The sequence below is a fragment of the Dinoponera quadriceps genome, unplaced genomic scaffold (assembly GCF_001313825.1).
Source record: "Dinoponera quadriceps isolate SergipeBrazil2010 unplaced genomic scaffold, ASM131382v1 scaffold1658, whole genome shotgun sequence".
NCBI classification, from domain to species: Eukaryota; Metazoa; Arthropoda; class Insecta; order Hymenoptera; family Formicidae; genus Dinoponera; species Dinoponera quadriceps.
The window spans coordinates 195,930-213,736 of NW_014555920.1; the positions used below are offsets into that span (position 1 = coordinate 195,930).

General features: G+C 43.1%; 1 protein-coding gene across 1 annotated transcript in view; it reads left to right on the forward strand.

The window, feature by feature from the left end:
• The window catches only part of LOC106745796, a 137,335-nt gene that overhangs the window by 114,981 nt on the left and 4,547 nt on the right, over window positions 1-17,807 (forward strand). Inside the window, exons 5-9 of the mRNA XM_014621727.1 lie at window positions 9,302-9,495; window positions 12,027-12,206; window positions 14,104-14,429; window positions 15,453-15,616; window positions 16,967-17,554. Coding sequence (XP_014477213.1) covers window positions 9,302-9,495; window positions 12,027-12,206; window positions 14,104-14,429; window positions 15,453-15,616; window positions 16,967-17,554 — 1,452 coding nt within the window. The remainder of the gene's footprint in view (window positions 1-9,301; window positions 9,496-12,026; window positions 12,207-14,103; window positions 14,430-15,452; window positions 15,617-16,966; window positions 17,555-17,807) is intronic.

Genomic DNA, 17,807 nt, shown 5'->3' on the forward strand with positions numbered 1-17,807 from the left:
CGAGAGCGCACTACGCTTGATTAAAACAAAGTAACACGATAGTTTGTTAGGAAGACAACTGAAATGCTCGTGCGGGAAATTGCGGGAGCCGTACAAAAATTAAAATCCTCCTTGCGTGATATTTTTCTTTTTGTCCGATTGCAATTCCATTGCAAAAAAAAATCTCGCGTCGAACGGAATGGTGGTGATAGGAGTATCGATTTTCGAGGAACGAGCGAGAGAGAAACGAAGATGAGAACTGACGTTTCGATGATCCCACATTTTTCTCTCCCCTCTCTCGATCGTTACGCCCGATATATTATGCAGCGCCGACGATGCAGCCTTCAGAATTATTCTTCCTCTGCATAACTCTCTCCGGATCTCGGTATTCCGCGATCCGTTCAATATTTACGGCCGCTGACTAGATAAATGGCCGAACGTCTCGTTTCGGCGCGCTGAACGACGATGAACGGGCGCGGCGGAAAATCGCGTAATAAATGACAGACGGGATATCTCGCGGTCACGTGTGGACGCGAACGACTCGAGACTCACGCTCGCGTCTCGTTACGAGAGACGGAGGATCTCACTTTCTCGTGCGCATATAAATGTCATCGTACGCGGCACGCTATAAATGCGAATTGCACATCGATCGCAGACGCCACCGCTGATGCGCGCCGAAGAGAAAAAACGATCACGGAAGGCTTTTTTCATTTTTTTTTTCTTTTTGTTTTTCGGAACGCGAAACACATCATGGTTAAAAAGCGCACGTCGTTATGTATATTTCCGTGCATAAAGGTGCACGATAAAACTTCAGTTCCGGTTACAGAAACTAACTTCGATGCATCGCTCCGGATGAGAAATTTGCACACACGGCGAGAGAAAATATTTCTTGAACTCCACTCCGCCCCCTCTCCCTCTCGGATTTCCGATATGAATTTTTATTTACCAGGGTGTCTACTACCTGAAAAAAAAAACCTGAAAAACCTGGAATTCGCACGGAATTTGTTTACGCTTGGAAAAATCAAGGAATTCTCGGGAGATTTTATTGAGAATCGGGGAATTTTAAATATTTATCTGCAAGCTATATTATCGCACTGTTCGTAGACAAATATTGGTTGAGAACTAGATTTTATTTAGTAATATTTTCTGCATTAAAAATTATAGAAAAAAAATAGTTCATGATTTTTTCGACTCGGTTTTTAACTAATTAATTTTTAAGTTTTATTAATTTTTATTTTTATTAATTTTGTTAATGACGAATAGCATAAATTATAGACGCGAACTTATTAACATTCTGTGTGTATAGAAGAGCCTGAGGATACTTGTTATGAAATTCGAGTGATTCTTAATTTTATTTCATGATTTATAGACTTTTATGAATGGAGAATATTAGAGATATTGCACAATAAATCTATATTCATTTGCAAGATATATTTAAAAGTACTTTACTTTTATCTGGAATTTTTGACAAATTGCCTTGAAAATCGGGGAATTCTCGGGAGATTTCTTTTTTCGGGCTTAAGCAGACACCCTGTTTACTCAACAAGCCGTGAAACTTCATATGTTAGCGACTGCTCTCTATCTCTCTCTCCAAGATGAAGCCGCTCGAGTTCCCTTTAAGATGAAGTTAACTTTTATTGATACGACCTCGATATACCTTCCGAGAAATCAAAGGTGATAAATACGAGCGCTATGGTGGCGATAAACATAACTCTTGCTCTCCGGTAAAGGAGATCATATTCGCCGTCTCGTAAATCTCGAATTTATCGGACGATCTGGAATGTCTGAAAGCAGAAGGCAAGCTCGCCCGATCGGATCACTCGCGCCAGCCAGAATGAAATTAGTTAATTCATCGGTTGCTCGGCGAAGCTTAATTACCGACGGGAAAATTGTCTTAGCTCCATCTAAGCGGAAATATAATCCGTCTTTAACGACGTGGACCTCAATCCGCTTTATTGTGCTGCCGTTCTGCTTCAAGTCGAGAACAAAATGATCCTCGATAATTATCGTCAGTTGCGAGGTCAGTAAAAAAGCGAAATGCTCCCGGTTAAATTATTTTAAACTAAGTCCCAAATATATGTTACAATTATAACGTAATATTATAGTTTCACCACCGCACATATTTAGATTTTGCCCGCTGAAACTTCGTCACGTCTGACAAATTTGTCGCTCGCAATATGTTCCTTTTTCTTCTACGATCGTCAACAAATAGAACTGGGTTAACTATCTCGCGCGTTAATTACGCGCGAAGCACGATAATCCATTCTAACGTCACGCGATTGGCGTATATACGTGTCGCGATATATTAGACTTAAGATCTAATCTCGACTAAACCGAGGCATCAGCCACACGCGGCAATCACGTTTGACATCGTGTCACTGCGAGCGACTAGTAATCGAGCGGGTTCTCTGTGAATGCGTTTGCGGCGAAAATACAGTCATAATTCCTAAAACTTGGCTACGGAGCGAAACACGAAAATTTGCTTTTTTGACGACTCGGACGATGAAGAGAGACCGGGGCTAGAAGTCACATGGGTTAATTATCGCAAAGCTTGTATTTCATTTAATAAATAAAAGAGCATATATTTCTCCGTACACAGAGAAGAATATTTCTTTTGATTTAGTATACGTTTATTTGACTTGGATTTGTTTAATGTATAACAACATAATTTTATATTAAACATCATTTTGTTTAAATGAAGATGACTTGCTAAAGTAAACCATATTATTTGGTAGAAAAAGCAGTATTATTTAGAGGAAATAACATTTTCGTTTTCAATAAAAAAATTTATTTTACTATATATTAAATATTGTCTTATTAAAACCGAAAAGTTTTTTAATATTTTTCTAACGTAGTGTTATTTCTTTTAAATAATTCATTGATTGTGACGACCATTGTAATGTTTGGTTGAAAATACAAAAGCAATATGTTATTTGACGAAAAGATATTTATTGTTTGAGAAACTAAATCCTATTTGTTGAATTAAACATTCGTTTGTCTGCTCTGCTATTCAAAAAAAATAAATTCGTTTCAATTAAAAAAATTATATTCAATCCAAAGAAATCTTTTTCTCTATGTATAATATAAGTTGCTGATGTCGTGTTGTGTGTAGTTGTCTGTACGAAATGGCTGATGGTTAACGCATTTCATGCGATATTTACGAACATATTTTAAAAATCGGATGTGATGAGTACATTTTTTTCTGTCTCTCTATTTTTATTGTCCCGTTGGTTTTGAAATTACTGTTCGCAATTTCTCTGTAGCGTAGAAATATTGTTGATTTAATCTATTTTTCCAGTATTTAGTTAACTTTTATTGCAACGCTGTTTAGAAATATAATTTCGTTTTTTTATTTAGAAATATTGTTAATCAAAAATTTGCACGATTTTGCTTATAGTTAAATAACTTTTTTGTGTATAAATATATATATATGTATATATATATATATATATATAGTTAACCTTATATATATATATATATATATATATATATATAAGGTTAATTTTTTTTTAGAATTTCAAAGGTATAATTATATTAAAATATATGTGAAATATTATGAAACATTGCATACATCTTTTGGTTTTAATCAGTACGTGCAAAAAGTGTAACACGTACATCACGTAAATCCCGGTCTCCCCTGTACAGATTTGTCTTGCGCGCGATCATGTCGCGCAATTCGAGCTAATTTTTAACGTTACAGCGCGCGACCACGATTCATCCCGATTCGCACAAAGTGCGGATAATTCTGAAATTCATCCGCACCCAGGAAAACTAAATGCGCGTCAACCGTGCTCGCCGGCGTTCGTCCTTTTATATGAATCGTAAATTCCGCGGAGATATTTCCAGCCCACCCTGAACCTCCACTGGACCTCCAACGAGATTTTATATGTGATCGTTGGAATTCTTGGTGAGTTGAATGATCGCCCAGCGCGAATTACTGTTCCATACGTACGCACGTACGTTTAATTAAATTTGCCCCTCGATTTAAAAGCGAGTCGACGGAGAGCATCTCTGTGAACGCTCCTCGTCGTGTAACGTCGATGTACTTATTTTATGTAATTAACTCACGTTTCATACGCCAAGGCGTTTGCCTCGAGGATACTTTCGATTATCGAGCAGAGTCGCATATCAGGTGGACGACAAACACGGCGGAGGGGACGATACATGTCTATTAGCGATAATCCCGAATTCGCGGCGTGTAAGCCGGCGATAGCGGTAACCCACGGCGGTAAATTGAATGTGGAAGTCGAGATAATGGTCTCGTCTTTATCGGGCGGTATCTTGCAGCCACGGTCGAAGTCGGTGGGCGGAAAAGTAATGTCTCAGGTACTACCCTCCTTCCAAATAGTTGAAATATTGGCCTGTCAGAAATTCTGGAACTGAAATTGCATTCCGCTTCCCGGCTATCCGTAGGATCACTTAATTTATCTTTGTAGCCCGGGCTTCCGATCCACTACAACTCCCCCAACTGAATTATTCGTACATTTCGCCAAAAACCAACCCACACAATTCTCATGTCCGAAAGACATCTCAGTGACGTCCTTCAAACGGCTTATTGTCCCAAAGACCTCCTTATGACGTCTCAGGACGTTATTTTTATATTTTCTGGGAAAATTTCAGCGTCTTTTCGCACACTCTGCCGATAAAACGGGAATAATCGCTCCAAGGAGTATCGCCGAATTTGTTTGTGAAAATCCCCCTCCTCTGATACTGACGCGCGTCGGTGCATAATCTTTCGTCGTCGGAATTTGCGAAATCGCAAAATCGCCAGCGATCGAAACGGGAGTGCGCGCGTTCTCGAAATTCCGCGACGCGGCGACCGTCAGCAGTGCCGGGGGGACATTAAAATTAACATAACGAGCCCGTTTAAATCGTCGCACACGTCGCTCGTTAAGTGTGTATTTGTTCGGCGCGCTAACGACATTACAGTTTTTGCCGAGAAAGAGAGAGAGAGAGAGTACTCGCGGTCGCCATTAGGGCGGTGCATTTTTCGCCGATGAAAAGCCTCGCTACCTCTAGAATGTCGGACGATGTCGACGGAAAAAAGAACGTGGAAGGAAAAGAAGCGCGTATGGGCGGAGAGAGGAAGGGAGGGGAGATGAAAAGAGAACGGCGAGAGAGAAGGAGGAAAAATGTGTCACCGGCAATCTGCGACTAACGAAGCCGGCATTAAAGACCGATACCAGACCACTGGAACTCCTCTCGCGGAACTTCCATCATTCGTCTCGTTTGTACGCTCCATCGCGCTTCTCAAAGGCTCCGTTTCATGACCGACATTGGCCGTGATGCTTTTCACGACTCTTCCGTGTTAATTACACCCCGGCTACAAATATTGAAAGATCACCAGTCAGCTTTCCCGGGTACCGAATGAAAGAGAGTCTCTCGAAGAGAGGTAGGAAAAGAGAGAGAAAGAGAGAGAGAGAGAGAGGGCTTGCGCTCTGCCCACTTTTCATCAGATAAGCATTACGAAGTTTCAGCCATTCAGTATGCAATATCTTCTCTCGGCAATATAGTAGAGAAGAAAAGCACCATGGTAAACTGACATACTCACATTTCTCAGCTGTAAAGTATTGAACTCTCTCAGACGGAACATGAACTTCTATGCTAAATCGATCAGTAATATAATATCCTTACAGTCTTATACCATGTACAGTAGTGGTACAGAAAGATTACTGCTGGTTTGTATCCACGTACATCAATTTTACTTTTACACCTTCAAGAGGGCTTTAGAGTCGAAAAGCAAAATGGTATGTCTCGGTTTCGATGCTCTTCCTCTACACATCAATGGTGACTATGTCCAGCCATCGTTTACGCGGCCTGATGAGAGCGAATATCGCATTTTGCGTACTCAACTCGCGAAAATCGCGGACGTCTCCGCGATCTTCCTCTCATCCCCCGCGCGAGACTCGCTCCACTTCGGACGGCAAATTACCGGCACTCTCTTCGAACGGGAATAATTTACCATTACGCGATTTGGAGAATCGTCCGGCCGCATTAAGCGCGATTCCATTATCGGCTGAAAAGAGGGACGACGGCGAAGGGGGAGAAGGGAGGATCGAAGCTTCAAAGAGCGCGGGGCCTCCGACTGGCCGATAATCCCCGTCGGCAAACGTAACGGCGAGTGTACACTTTGAACGAGCTTGTTAGACCCATAAATATCGGTATCTTCATTGCCAGGGTGGCGTCCTGCTATCTCGTAATGGATTCCATAACGGACGTTGCACACGTGCTGTGCTGGCCCGGCCGTGTCGTACGTAAACCTGGCGCGCGGTCTTTTACGAGCCCGCCCGTTACAATCCACCGGCCAACCTAAATGCAAACGTAGCCTTAATTAAACGGCCGCCCTGCAGGTAATTGATCGTATCCTTAATCGGATCGTTTTTCCCGGCCGTCTCGGGGATGTGGGACGACACCAGCGAGTACGCGCGCACGTAGCTGAAGATACGTTTGATCCACGCGAAGCGATATCGCGCCCCCGCCGTTTCACATTTATTTCAGTAGACCCAAGATGCGGGGCTCCGTAGAGATTCGCATATTTGCAGCGTGGTACGCGGTGACGTAAAGTACAGACGCAGCATTTCTTGCGCCGGCGGACTGTCGTATCGATGATTCTGTCGCTTCGCATCGCTTCGTTTAGCCACGAGTACACCGCCGAGCCATGATTAATTAATAACCCGTTAGTACGTTCCCAGTCGCTCCCCAAATCTGAGAAAGTTAGCACGGAAATCATATTTCCGTAGCCATCTGTTAGTCACTAATCAATATCGCGCTTGATGTCGGAGTAATTAAAGATTATTTTCATAGTCGAAGATCAGTCGGGTAGTTTTAATGAAACGCTTCTAATAACACCAGAAAACACCAAGCCCGACGTACTATTTTGTTCGCAGGCTGTGGAAAGTGTGAAATTAAAATTTGTACGCAAATCTATGCAAAGCGACATTCTTCTATTGAAATATATTATAGTTTTTCGAAAATTATTACACACTGTCTTTCGGGTAACTACTTTTTGAGAAGTTGGAGGAATGTCGCTTTGAGAAAGTAAACCAAAGCCGACATATCCATGATATTTATACCAGTAAATTGCCCGAAAAAATGAAGTAAAAACGCTGAAATGATGTACATTATTTTTATATTTATTATATCCTCTCTTACATATATGTTAATATTGCAGGATTTTTTTTTTATTCGCGTTAAAATTCACATTCCCCTCTCTCTCTCTCTCTTCTAATCCAAAGAAATCTCTTATCGCAGTAAGCTAATTTACAGTAATTACATTATAATTAAGAACGGCAGACGCGCAGTGATTTTCTCATATTGAGTCGGTTAATCTCCGAATGTATTCGCCTTTAATGTGCGGTCGTTAAGGAAGCTTATCGTGGCAATTCGTAATCGCTCTTCGAGCGGCAGGAGACTCGACAGTCACTCTTCGGTCAACATTTCCCAAAGTGCAGCCGCCTTGTCATCAGCCATGATCTTAATTGTAACAGCCCCGTACGCAGCGGCGCGGTGTACACGCGGGTGACACGGTGACACGGGAAAGTGTGTCCACGTGTCCGTCGTGAAATCCGCCGTCCAATTTCACGAGAGGCGTTTAGCGAACGATCGGGGAATCCATTGAACGGGAGTCCGGCCTACAATTCCGAAACGATTCCGACAATGGCCGGGTCCTCTCTCGGGGAAGAGTGACACTGTGTGACTCCAGACAATAACGCGGCAAACGTAAATTACCCTTTGCAAGGTGGTGACCGGGAAGGCCCGATTTGAATAGCGAGCAAAGTGAACAATAACGCGCGATATGTCGGCCGGATCGAGTCAATATCCGGTGGAAGGTGGGTCATTCCTAGCGTGGAGCTCGTTTCACATTGATTTCCAGCTTAAAAAGCGTTCGAATTTCCGCGACATTCGCGACGATAACGAGTCTCGGCGGACTTGTAGGATTCCTGTAGAAAGGGATCGTTCGAATCGTTGAGACGAGTGTCTTTACTAGTGCGGTTGTAACGATCATTTAAAAAAGTTGTGAAGTTCAGCGTCGCATTTTTAGTAGCGTATCAGTGGAACCGCACATAAATTTAATATCTATCAAGCAAAATTAAGTTTCTACGCATCTATTTCACTACCTAAATGATAAATTAATTTAAAACGAAAAGCTGAGATAAACATATTTGCATAATATTACAAATGTGAAAATATTTTACTTTTCTTATTAATGCTATATTTATGCGTAAATCGATCTAATCGAGATGCACAGGTAATAGAAAGAGATATATAAATGTTTAAATATACATACATGTGTACATATGTATGCGTATATGTGTGTGTGTGTGTGTGTGTGTGTGCATACGTGTAAATAGAGAATTTAGGAGTATGGGTTTACAACGAAGATGCGTAATATCCGCAAACACCTGTCGTTAACTCTTGCTCGAGAACTTGCTGCTTTGCCGTGATCTAGCTTTGAGCTCTCAACGAATCGAATTCTACTGAAATGGACTTGTTTGTAGTCGTTGGCACTTTGATCGATATTAAGTGAAACAGCGTTCTGCTTTACGATACGAGCGCGTCCGTTTTAAATGTCAACAACGCACACAACGTGTGCGACACAGTTGCGTTAAAATTAAAGTTCCAAAATCAAACAATTGCTTCTGCGATCGCAAACGCCAGCGAATTTCGCCGATGCGCGACGCAAACCGCTCGTCGGGAAGCACACGTGCTCGTTTATACATGCGTGTGTGTGCTCACGCATATTTCGGAAGCGTGTGTCCTTCGTGTGAGTGCCGCGAAAATTATGACCGACAGGATACATTCCGCGAAAGCCGCTGCGGCAGTTGAAATATGCACGCAGTGCGGCGCCGTGTTGCACAGAACATCGCGACAGAAAGTAATTGTTCCTATTGTAGCTTGCTACCGGATATTAGGCCATACGTCGCCCCGACGGAAGCGATAAATCGGACGCCTGCTCGAAGAAGTCGAAATTTCGATCGAACCGGAGTCTCTGTTTCTCTCGACGACTACGACGGGTCGTCCGTCGTATGATTTCCAACGTCGTGTGGTACCGAAAACTTCGACTCGGAATTGCGTTTATCTTGTAGATCTACTTGATTGCCTCACCGGCACAATGTAGCTCTCGTGACGAATGGAAATTAAGTTGGGAACTTCGGCCTTCGAGGAATTCTGTTTAATTTGCAATTTGCACGTCCAGCTGCTCGAAACTCGGTGTCGCGATGACAACTGCGAGAGAGAGAGAGAGAGCGCGGAAAGACACGCGAAGTGGATGCATATCCTCTCGCTGGACGTGTCGCACGTGAAAAATGTTGTCAACTTTCAGAGAGCACATTCCGAGTGACGCTGCAGAAGAGCAGTCGCGGCCTCGGCCTGAGCCTCTCCGGCGGCGGTACTGCCGGCCCGGTCAGGGTGAAAAGACTCTTCCCGCAACAACCCGCCGCCCTATCCAACAAACTTCAGTCCGGCGATATATTATTGGCGGCCAATGGGATCCCGCTGACCGGCCTCACCAATTATGTGAGTAATCAATCAATCTCTGGGCTAGAATTAAAAATGCAACGGCGGAAAATCGATAGTTAATAGTCGGTATAGTTTGTTCGTTGATTGAAAGCAAACCAAGAACGATAAATAAAAATGTACAACCCCCAATTAAAACGGAAGGGAAAATATTTCCCCTTCGGATATGTTCTTTCTCGCGAACGAGTAAGAAAGTATAAACAATGTTTAAAATTTATTAAACGGGAAGGTGGTTTCAACGGCCCTCGTAAGTATAACGTCCCTTATTAATATCTCCGCTTTTAGAGGGAGAATTCTTTACTTATGGAATCATTTATTTAGCAGCTTGCCGTTACGCAGCAGCACTAATAGCCTGCGTTTGTTATGATGCATTTCTACTCTCGAGCATTTCGAAACGTTTTCAAGATACTTTTAGCGTTTAATTACACATGCTTCTTCATTCTTCTTAAACTTGGGCGCATTATCGTGTTTCGTTCGTTATTTATGATATTTCGGCTGTTGCAACACCGTTTAACTCACATAGGTTTTAAAACAATAGAGGATATCCACGAAAATCTGTCGATGACTTTATTCATTCGTAACCGCCAACTTTCTGTCGTGATGGATAGATAATATAAGGTCATTGGTACACGGCGAAAACAAATTTTGCTAGAACAGCAAATGTTGTCGATATAGTGACAGCAAAAAGAAATTTGTTTAGACAGCCGAAAATTGCTATTTGCTGTATATATGAACAATTAATACTCTTAACAAATCTTTCTACCGTATAAACAAATCTTTCGCTGTCTAAACAAATTTTTTTTGCTGTCACTATATCGACAAACATTTGTTGGTCTAGCAAAATTTGTTTCCTCTATGTAGCAACGGGGATTATTTCAATATTTAAAACTGTTCACCTTTCATTGATAAATAAGTCCACGATTCCCGGTAACACCGAAAGCACCGAATTAATTGACACGCTAGACTCGATCTTTATTGGCGAAATTTACAATTGCTCGCGTATCGTCAACGTGTCGGATAACAACGTCCGCTTTCGAAGGGGAAGTAAGTAATGCACTGACGTTTCCATTGAACGGACTTTATCGATATTAGTTATCCGCTCGCAAGTAATGCCTACTACTACGGTCGGACCGGCGGTCTCAGCCTCTTCTCGCGGCTCTCGAGGATTTGCATTGGATTAGCATAATACAGCTACGCCTGCGAGCCTCTACGAGGATAGACGTTATCTCACGTGTACTTGGCAGGTTGTCCCGCGAGGGCAAAAGCAATACCGCCGGTACGCAAACGCGTATACTTGCTCGTAAACTCGCGCAACTGCGCTCGCTCTTATATTCCGCCCGCGAAAATGCGTCAGCTCGACCGACCGGAGATGCTAAAACGTTGACTCCGTCTTAATTCAATTGCGCTGCTCTACTCCGCGGGACATCAACCGCAAACAGCAGTTTTATCGCGTTAACCGCGTCTGCGAGCGTCGCCGCCGCGGCGGTTTCCAAGCGAAATCGCACTCGCCACTTGTTAAACATGATCTTGGCGAAACTAAAGAAGGGAAAGCGCATTCGAAGTGATAATGAAAAGTACACAAGAGCTCACACTTTCCAAGTGTCGTGGAAAAATTCCCGAGTACTTCTCTTGTTGACACGACCTTTCTCTCTTGTGCACACTATTTTAACTATTTCGACGTTCGGCTTTTTTCGAGAGTTGAGATGTATCTTGTTTAATTATTTTTCAAGATTTTCGAATTTATTGAATACGAAAGTAATATCGAAACGCAGAGATTTTTAATGTTGGGTCCAATATGACGGTTGCAAGAAATAAGGCATGAAAAACTCGAAAGAGAAATATTTGACAGATGATTAGACATGCTATATGAAAATCAACACATTTGTGATAATTAATTTCTACATTATATTATTTAATAATATTATATTAATGAATATACAATTTATCAATAAAATTGGGCATTCACTGATAACAAAATATACATTGGGAAAGACGACCTAGGAAATATCAAAAGTTGTCTGTATCAATCAATAACATTCCTCTATCAAAATCTATTTCCTATATCACATCCCGGTAAGCGAGGAATTATTAACGCAACGTTATTCCACAACGATATTTTGTAACATGTTAAATTAATACAAAAATTTGAGTTTGGACCGCTTGGGACACATGAAGAATGTTAAATTTAATACAAAATTTTTTTCCTTGCGCATATTTAAGGAGAAATACCAAGTATCGGATTAATTTTCCTCGGAATGTCCGTCTCGAGCACTTACTTACTCGTTTCCTACGCGTTATCGGATTTTACTCGAAGACCCCGTTACAATTTAATTTCATGTCCGTCGCGAGCCGCAACCGGAGGCTCGAAACTGCCTGCTGTCACGGCTTTTTAAATCGCTGGAAGCCATAACGTTCTTTGAAGTGGATAACGCGGTGACTTCGGACACTCGCATTATCTACATGCATGGTTGGCGCAGAGAGAATGAGAGAGAGCCGCATACGTAATCTTATTTCGATGCTACTTGTTGCAGGAGGCTCTCGAAGTTCTGCGTACGACGCCCAGCACGGTCGAGTTGGTGGTGTGTCGGCTTCCAGGAGATAGCAATGTCACACCACCCGGCGCACCACCGCCACCCCCGGCAAGACGTGAGCCGCCACCGCCGCTACGTATACTCAACCCTCTGCCGCCCCTGCAGATCGAGCCCTGCGGCGTAAGTAACGCTCCTAAACAGAGCTCCCATGAATGTATATACACGCTTGTTTGCCACGTCTGTCTACGAGCTATCGAATGAATGTATAATTTGGTAACACGACGTATCAACCGGTCGGGTTGAATCCTAAAACAGAGAGAGGGAAAGAGAGAGAAGGGTGCCTTAAATTAATCCTGTGAACAAGCGACGACAGGATACTGCGATTTCCTTGAGAGATGAGAAGTGAAGGAAAAGGAAACGGCACGACGATTGAAATATCGGAGACAGCGACTTTTAACATCGTGGTTCGTACTTTCGAGCTTGCATAGCTCAGAGAAATGACTTAGTGATTACAGCTAAATCTTATTGGCTAGTTCGAACTTTGATGTCATTGCTAAAAAAAGAGTCGGCTATTAAAGGTAAGATTTATTTGCTGCGAGATGCAACTCTTCTTTTATCATCTCTTTTTTATTATCTGAAATTATTAGCACGAATAGTTGTAAGATTGGTTAGCTGTGTGTGAACGGCGACAGGCAGGTAGCGATTTATTAGTCCCACGATATTTCAAAAGGGGTAATAATATTGTGGTTTCTGGTAACGTGGATAAACAGGACGACTATCAAACTAATCATTCGAACGGCCGTGGTTCATCGATATTTACGCTCGTCGATAATGAGCGGATAATACGGATGTTAAATTTTATACAAAGACAAATTACCGATAGCGCGTGTGATTATCGCGCAGGAATAGTATCAGCGGTTGATGATGTAGAAATGACAGAATGTTCGGCTTGTCGCAGCGCGCTGGCAAATAATTATTCATAAGCTCCGTCACTTGACTACGCCCCGGCGTTCCAGGAGAAATACGAGCAAGACCGAGCGATCGATCGATTTGATTAATAAGCCAGGGCTAAATTAATAACTCGGTTAAAGCGTATTATAACTTATCTCCGTCGAACAACTAAATCGGTGACTAACGGGGAAAAGGGGGAGAATTCTGTTTATAGAGTGTGCGCCATCCTGCGAAACTTGGGAGGCAGCGCGGGTCGAAAATTTCATTCGAGGTGATGCTCGCGACAAAATGAAACCACAGATAGTATCCCGTCGCCACTTCGGTATTCAGATCCCGGGGGAACCCTTGATATCGATTCGCGGCGGATAATATTCATAAACAATAGTCAATACATACATACGACCGTTTGTTGCCGCTCACAGCGGCTCACTGACGGGAAATGTAAAGCACGCGACGCGAGAAATTCTGCGCTTAGAATACACGCGTATATGTCGTCAATAAATAGCCGGAAATTGGTGGAACTTTTACGTTTTTAATCTATCTTTCCTTATGACTTGTGTGTTCTTACGTTAATTCTATATCAAACGAGGACGATCAAAATGAGGATACAGAAGCCTTGACGCAGCATTATATCTTATTAAATCAGAGACGGTATATTGAGATAAATGTTTAATCTCTCTGTCTTTCTTTCTCTCTCCGACCTTTAATTCTATAGATTCAATTTTAATACTAAGATTCTACTGTGAAATAAATCCTCTTGAAACTAAAAACAGTGAAAACGAAATTAAAGGCATCACAATAAAGTAGGATCAATATAGGAATCAATTATAGCATCAGAATTGAACCTGTTTCGCCATCTTAGCTCTCCTACTATATTGTAGAATTAAAGATTTAACCTAGGGCTAAAATTTCGACCGGGGAACATTCGGCTGAGTTCAAACTCGGTTGCGAGCAACTGAGAGAGCAATTGGCTGTGTGGAAACCCCCCAGAGGAATGTTTCCGTTCGCACAAGCGAGTTTTCGTCTGGTCGCTCCCGAAAAACCCGGAAAATTCAGTCACACCGGACAGAATTGTTTTTCCCGCGATGATGAATACTTCCGTCACGGATGTAAACGCTCTTTGCAGGAATTCGATATCGAGATGACGAAGGTCGGCGGCAGCCTCGGCTTCACCCTCCGGAAGGCGGACAGCAGCGCCCTAGGCCACTATGTGCGAGCGCTGGTGCGGGAGCCGGCGCTCAGCGACGGCAGGATCCGGCCGGGCGACAAGATTGTCGCGGTGGATGGCGCACCGTTGTCACCGATGACTCACGAGGAAGCGGTCCAGCTCCTGCGGCAATGCGGCCCGACGGTGAAGCTGCGGTTGTACCGCGATCTGGCGCAGACCCCGGTCTCGGCGCTATCGCCCACCGAGCCTGATCATCCTCTCCGTCCACCGCGAACGAGCTTGAGGTATCTCGTCAAATCTCGGTTTGTTTGTTGTCACGACACAGCGTCATTGAAAATACCATTCGGTCGAATGAGCGCCACGATCGAGTAAAAACGATATGGTCAGAGGATAGAAAGGTCAAAGGTGGAAAATAATTAGCGACGTTTTAATAGAAGATATGTCAAATTTTCTAATACCATTCGCAAGAGACGTTATCGTTCCTACCTGCCTGGTCCTTTTCTCGAGTCGTTTGTACCTCGAATGATTTGGAATTGTAATACTTCCAAAATCCATCATGAAAAGATAGATATATATATATATATATATATTCATTAATTGAATCGATTTTGTTGGAAGAGAGAGAGAAATATTATACCGAACTAATTTCACGCATAGAAATGCATGCCTGTGAATCTCTTGAATGGTAGAGATCCATTTACAACGTTATTGGAATACAATTCTTTCTGAAATACGTGATTAAGCGCACTTGCAGAATCCCGATCTGCAGTTTAATTAATGAGACACCTGATATCGAAAGTATATCAAGTCGTAGAAGGAAAGGAGAAGGGGAGAAAATCGTTCGCTATCAAAGCGGAAACGGATGAAACGTCGATAGCCCGTGAACACGTCAGTATTTAACAAAAATTTACGGAAATATATCTTAGCTTTGTGCCACCGCCCTTTTATCTCAGAACTTTTGTCCGGGTTTTATTTTGATCTGTCGATTTATCAAAGGATATTTGATATCCGGCGAATGTAATTTTTTTTTAACTTTATCTCCCGCGGATATCCCTTTATGCTACATGCAGAACCCGCGCGATTGGCTTTTTCGGTCGAACGCAGCCGAACATACGGAATCAATTTATTCGTCCCGTTCGAGCTTAACGGGAAAATATCGTCGATAAAAGATCGCGGACTCTGATTTCGCCCCCGACGTTCGCGTTTCGCTTTAAATTACTTACCAAGAACGCCGGCCCGAAGTACGAACGCTCAATGTTTCCAGCGATAACTTATGTTGCTGTTACTTACACGATACTTCCCGGTAGACAAGAAGCCGTGGATATGCTGTGTGATTTAGCGGTACGAAAGCTGTCACCGGGTACGTCGAGCGGATCCAGCTGCAAGCAACAATCGCCCGGCGCATCTTGCAATTCCCCCCGAAGGCTGCGCCGACTGGCCACGCGCACCCCTACTGCCGAAACCGATCAAGGTAGGATCAAGTAATTCGTTGGTAACACGTACGCGACAGTGTTTGCCGGTATTTAGATAAAATTATCTAAAAAATTATTCAGATGAATAGATCATATTTGTCTTCATCCAAATGGAAGAGATACAAAATATATTTATCTTCGTCTTAGATAAAAAACATGTTATCTCGTCTAGAAATGATCTGTATTGATGTTATGATCCATATTCCGAATTCATTTTTCGGTCAAATGAATGAAATAATATGGGCTTATACGTTAAGCCCGTATCAGACTGGAGATTGGAGATTTCAACGAATCAATCAATTTCTGTTTTTGCCTCCTTTGGTCTGTTCTTTTCAGCTGCACTGCTGAACTGGTGCAACTAAAAAGAACGGACCATTTGTTTCAATTGATTAATCCACTTTAAGCCCGGATCAAACTGTCGACTGTGAGCAATCAATGATTATTGGTCTTTTTTGTTAGATCCTTAAATTTAAAGCGATTACGTTGACGAATTACTTAACCGTTGTGCAATTTTATGATCTACGTGATTTTTATTATAAATTTTTGTAAAGTCTCTCTCATAAAAACAATATCATCTAAATAATTATCTAGATAAGTAACGCTACTTGTATTACCGTCATCGAGATAAATCAAAAGCAAAATCATCTTTATCTCGTGTAAGATGAATTGTTCGAATTTTCATCTAGATGAATCTGAAATCATCCAAGGCAAACACTGTACACGAATGATTTCAAGTAGAAGTGTGGGTTAACATAAAGCTAAGAGTATCTGGAATACTATCAATTGAAAGGAATTCAAAGCTTCGTAAAAATAAATAGTGCTCTCTGGATTTCTTAGAGTCTCACTAAAAATAAGTGAAAGGTGGCGGTATTTTCACTCGAAGCGATAATGGAAATATCGCAGCTTGAAATCGCAAGAGTGGATGTTTCACTCCAAGCTTAGAGCGGATCCCGATTATATATATGAGTATGTAGAATGTCCCAATCGATTGGAGTGAATCTGTGACGGCGGAATACGTTGGCTTCGCTCTTTAGTTTCGAGTGAAAATATCTACGTGACGTCTCAGGATCGGGAAATTCACTCGACAATTACATGAACGGTCTATTATCAGACCTCGTAAGTTTTATACAAATGTTATCGAGCGTGATCGCGGCTCGTAAACCTCCCTCGAATCCGCACAAATCGGAAGGGTAGCGGAAATTGGCTGTCGCGTTGGTCGAAGGCTGCTGCCGGTAACGTTAAAGCAGCAGAGAGGGAGAGCATTGATCACGAACCGCGAAGGGATTAGGTAGGATCCCCGAGGTGATGAGTTCTCGGACAAGTTCTCACGACAGCGGCACTCTCCGCAGAAAGCCCGGAGAAGTCGCACGAAGCCGTGCAAACGGTGTCGACGGCCAGCCAAGCGGAGACGTCGGACTCGGACCAGTGCTCGATACGGACGCAGATCACCAATTCCCAGGCGAACACACCTGCGACCGACATAATCGATCCGCCGCCGCTCTACGACGTCTGCGACGAGACATGCGACGGTTCAGCGACGAGACGGTCCAGCAACGGCGCCGCGGCCAGACCGAGTTTCCTCGACCTTTCGGCGCCGCAGGGCAAGCCGCACTTCCAGTTCTGCAGCGTCGACTCGGACGGTGAGTACCCGGAGGACGGCGTCATCCTCGCCGAGGCGGAGCACGGCCGGCTGGCTGAGCCGAGCTACGACGACGAGCGCAGCGTGATGATACTGTCGAGCGACGACCACGACAACGACCTGCCGTCCGAGCCGGCCTCGATGCCGCCGGTGCTCTCGTCCACCAGCAGCACCAGCACCGCCGCCTTCAGCTACAAGAATCCGGCCTATCAGAGCGCCAATCCGGCCTGTGGCACCAGCAGCGACCCGGCCGGCTCCAAGAGCAAGGCCACGCACTCCAGCGACCAGGACATACCAGGTATGTGTGATTCTTCTTCTTCAATTTATTCATGGCCCCGGCTACCCTTGCGCGTGGAAAGAAAAGCGTTCGACTAAACTAGGGAATTATTTTAATCTCAGCGAACTTTTACTCAGACCGAGTAATATTTACTTGATCCAAATAAGATGTTTTCCAAGTAAATTGTCCAAGTAACATTTACTCAATCCGACCAAAATTTATTTACTTAAAATAACTGAATTTAAGTGAACGAATTTTTATAAAAAACGATTAT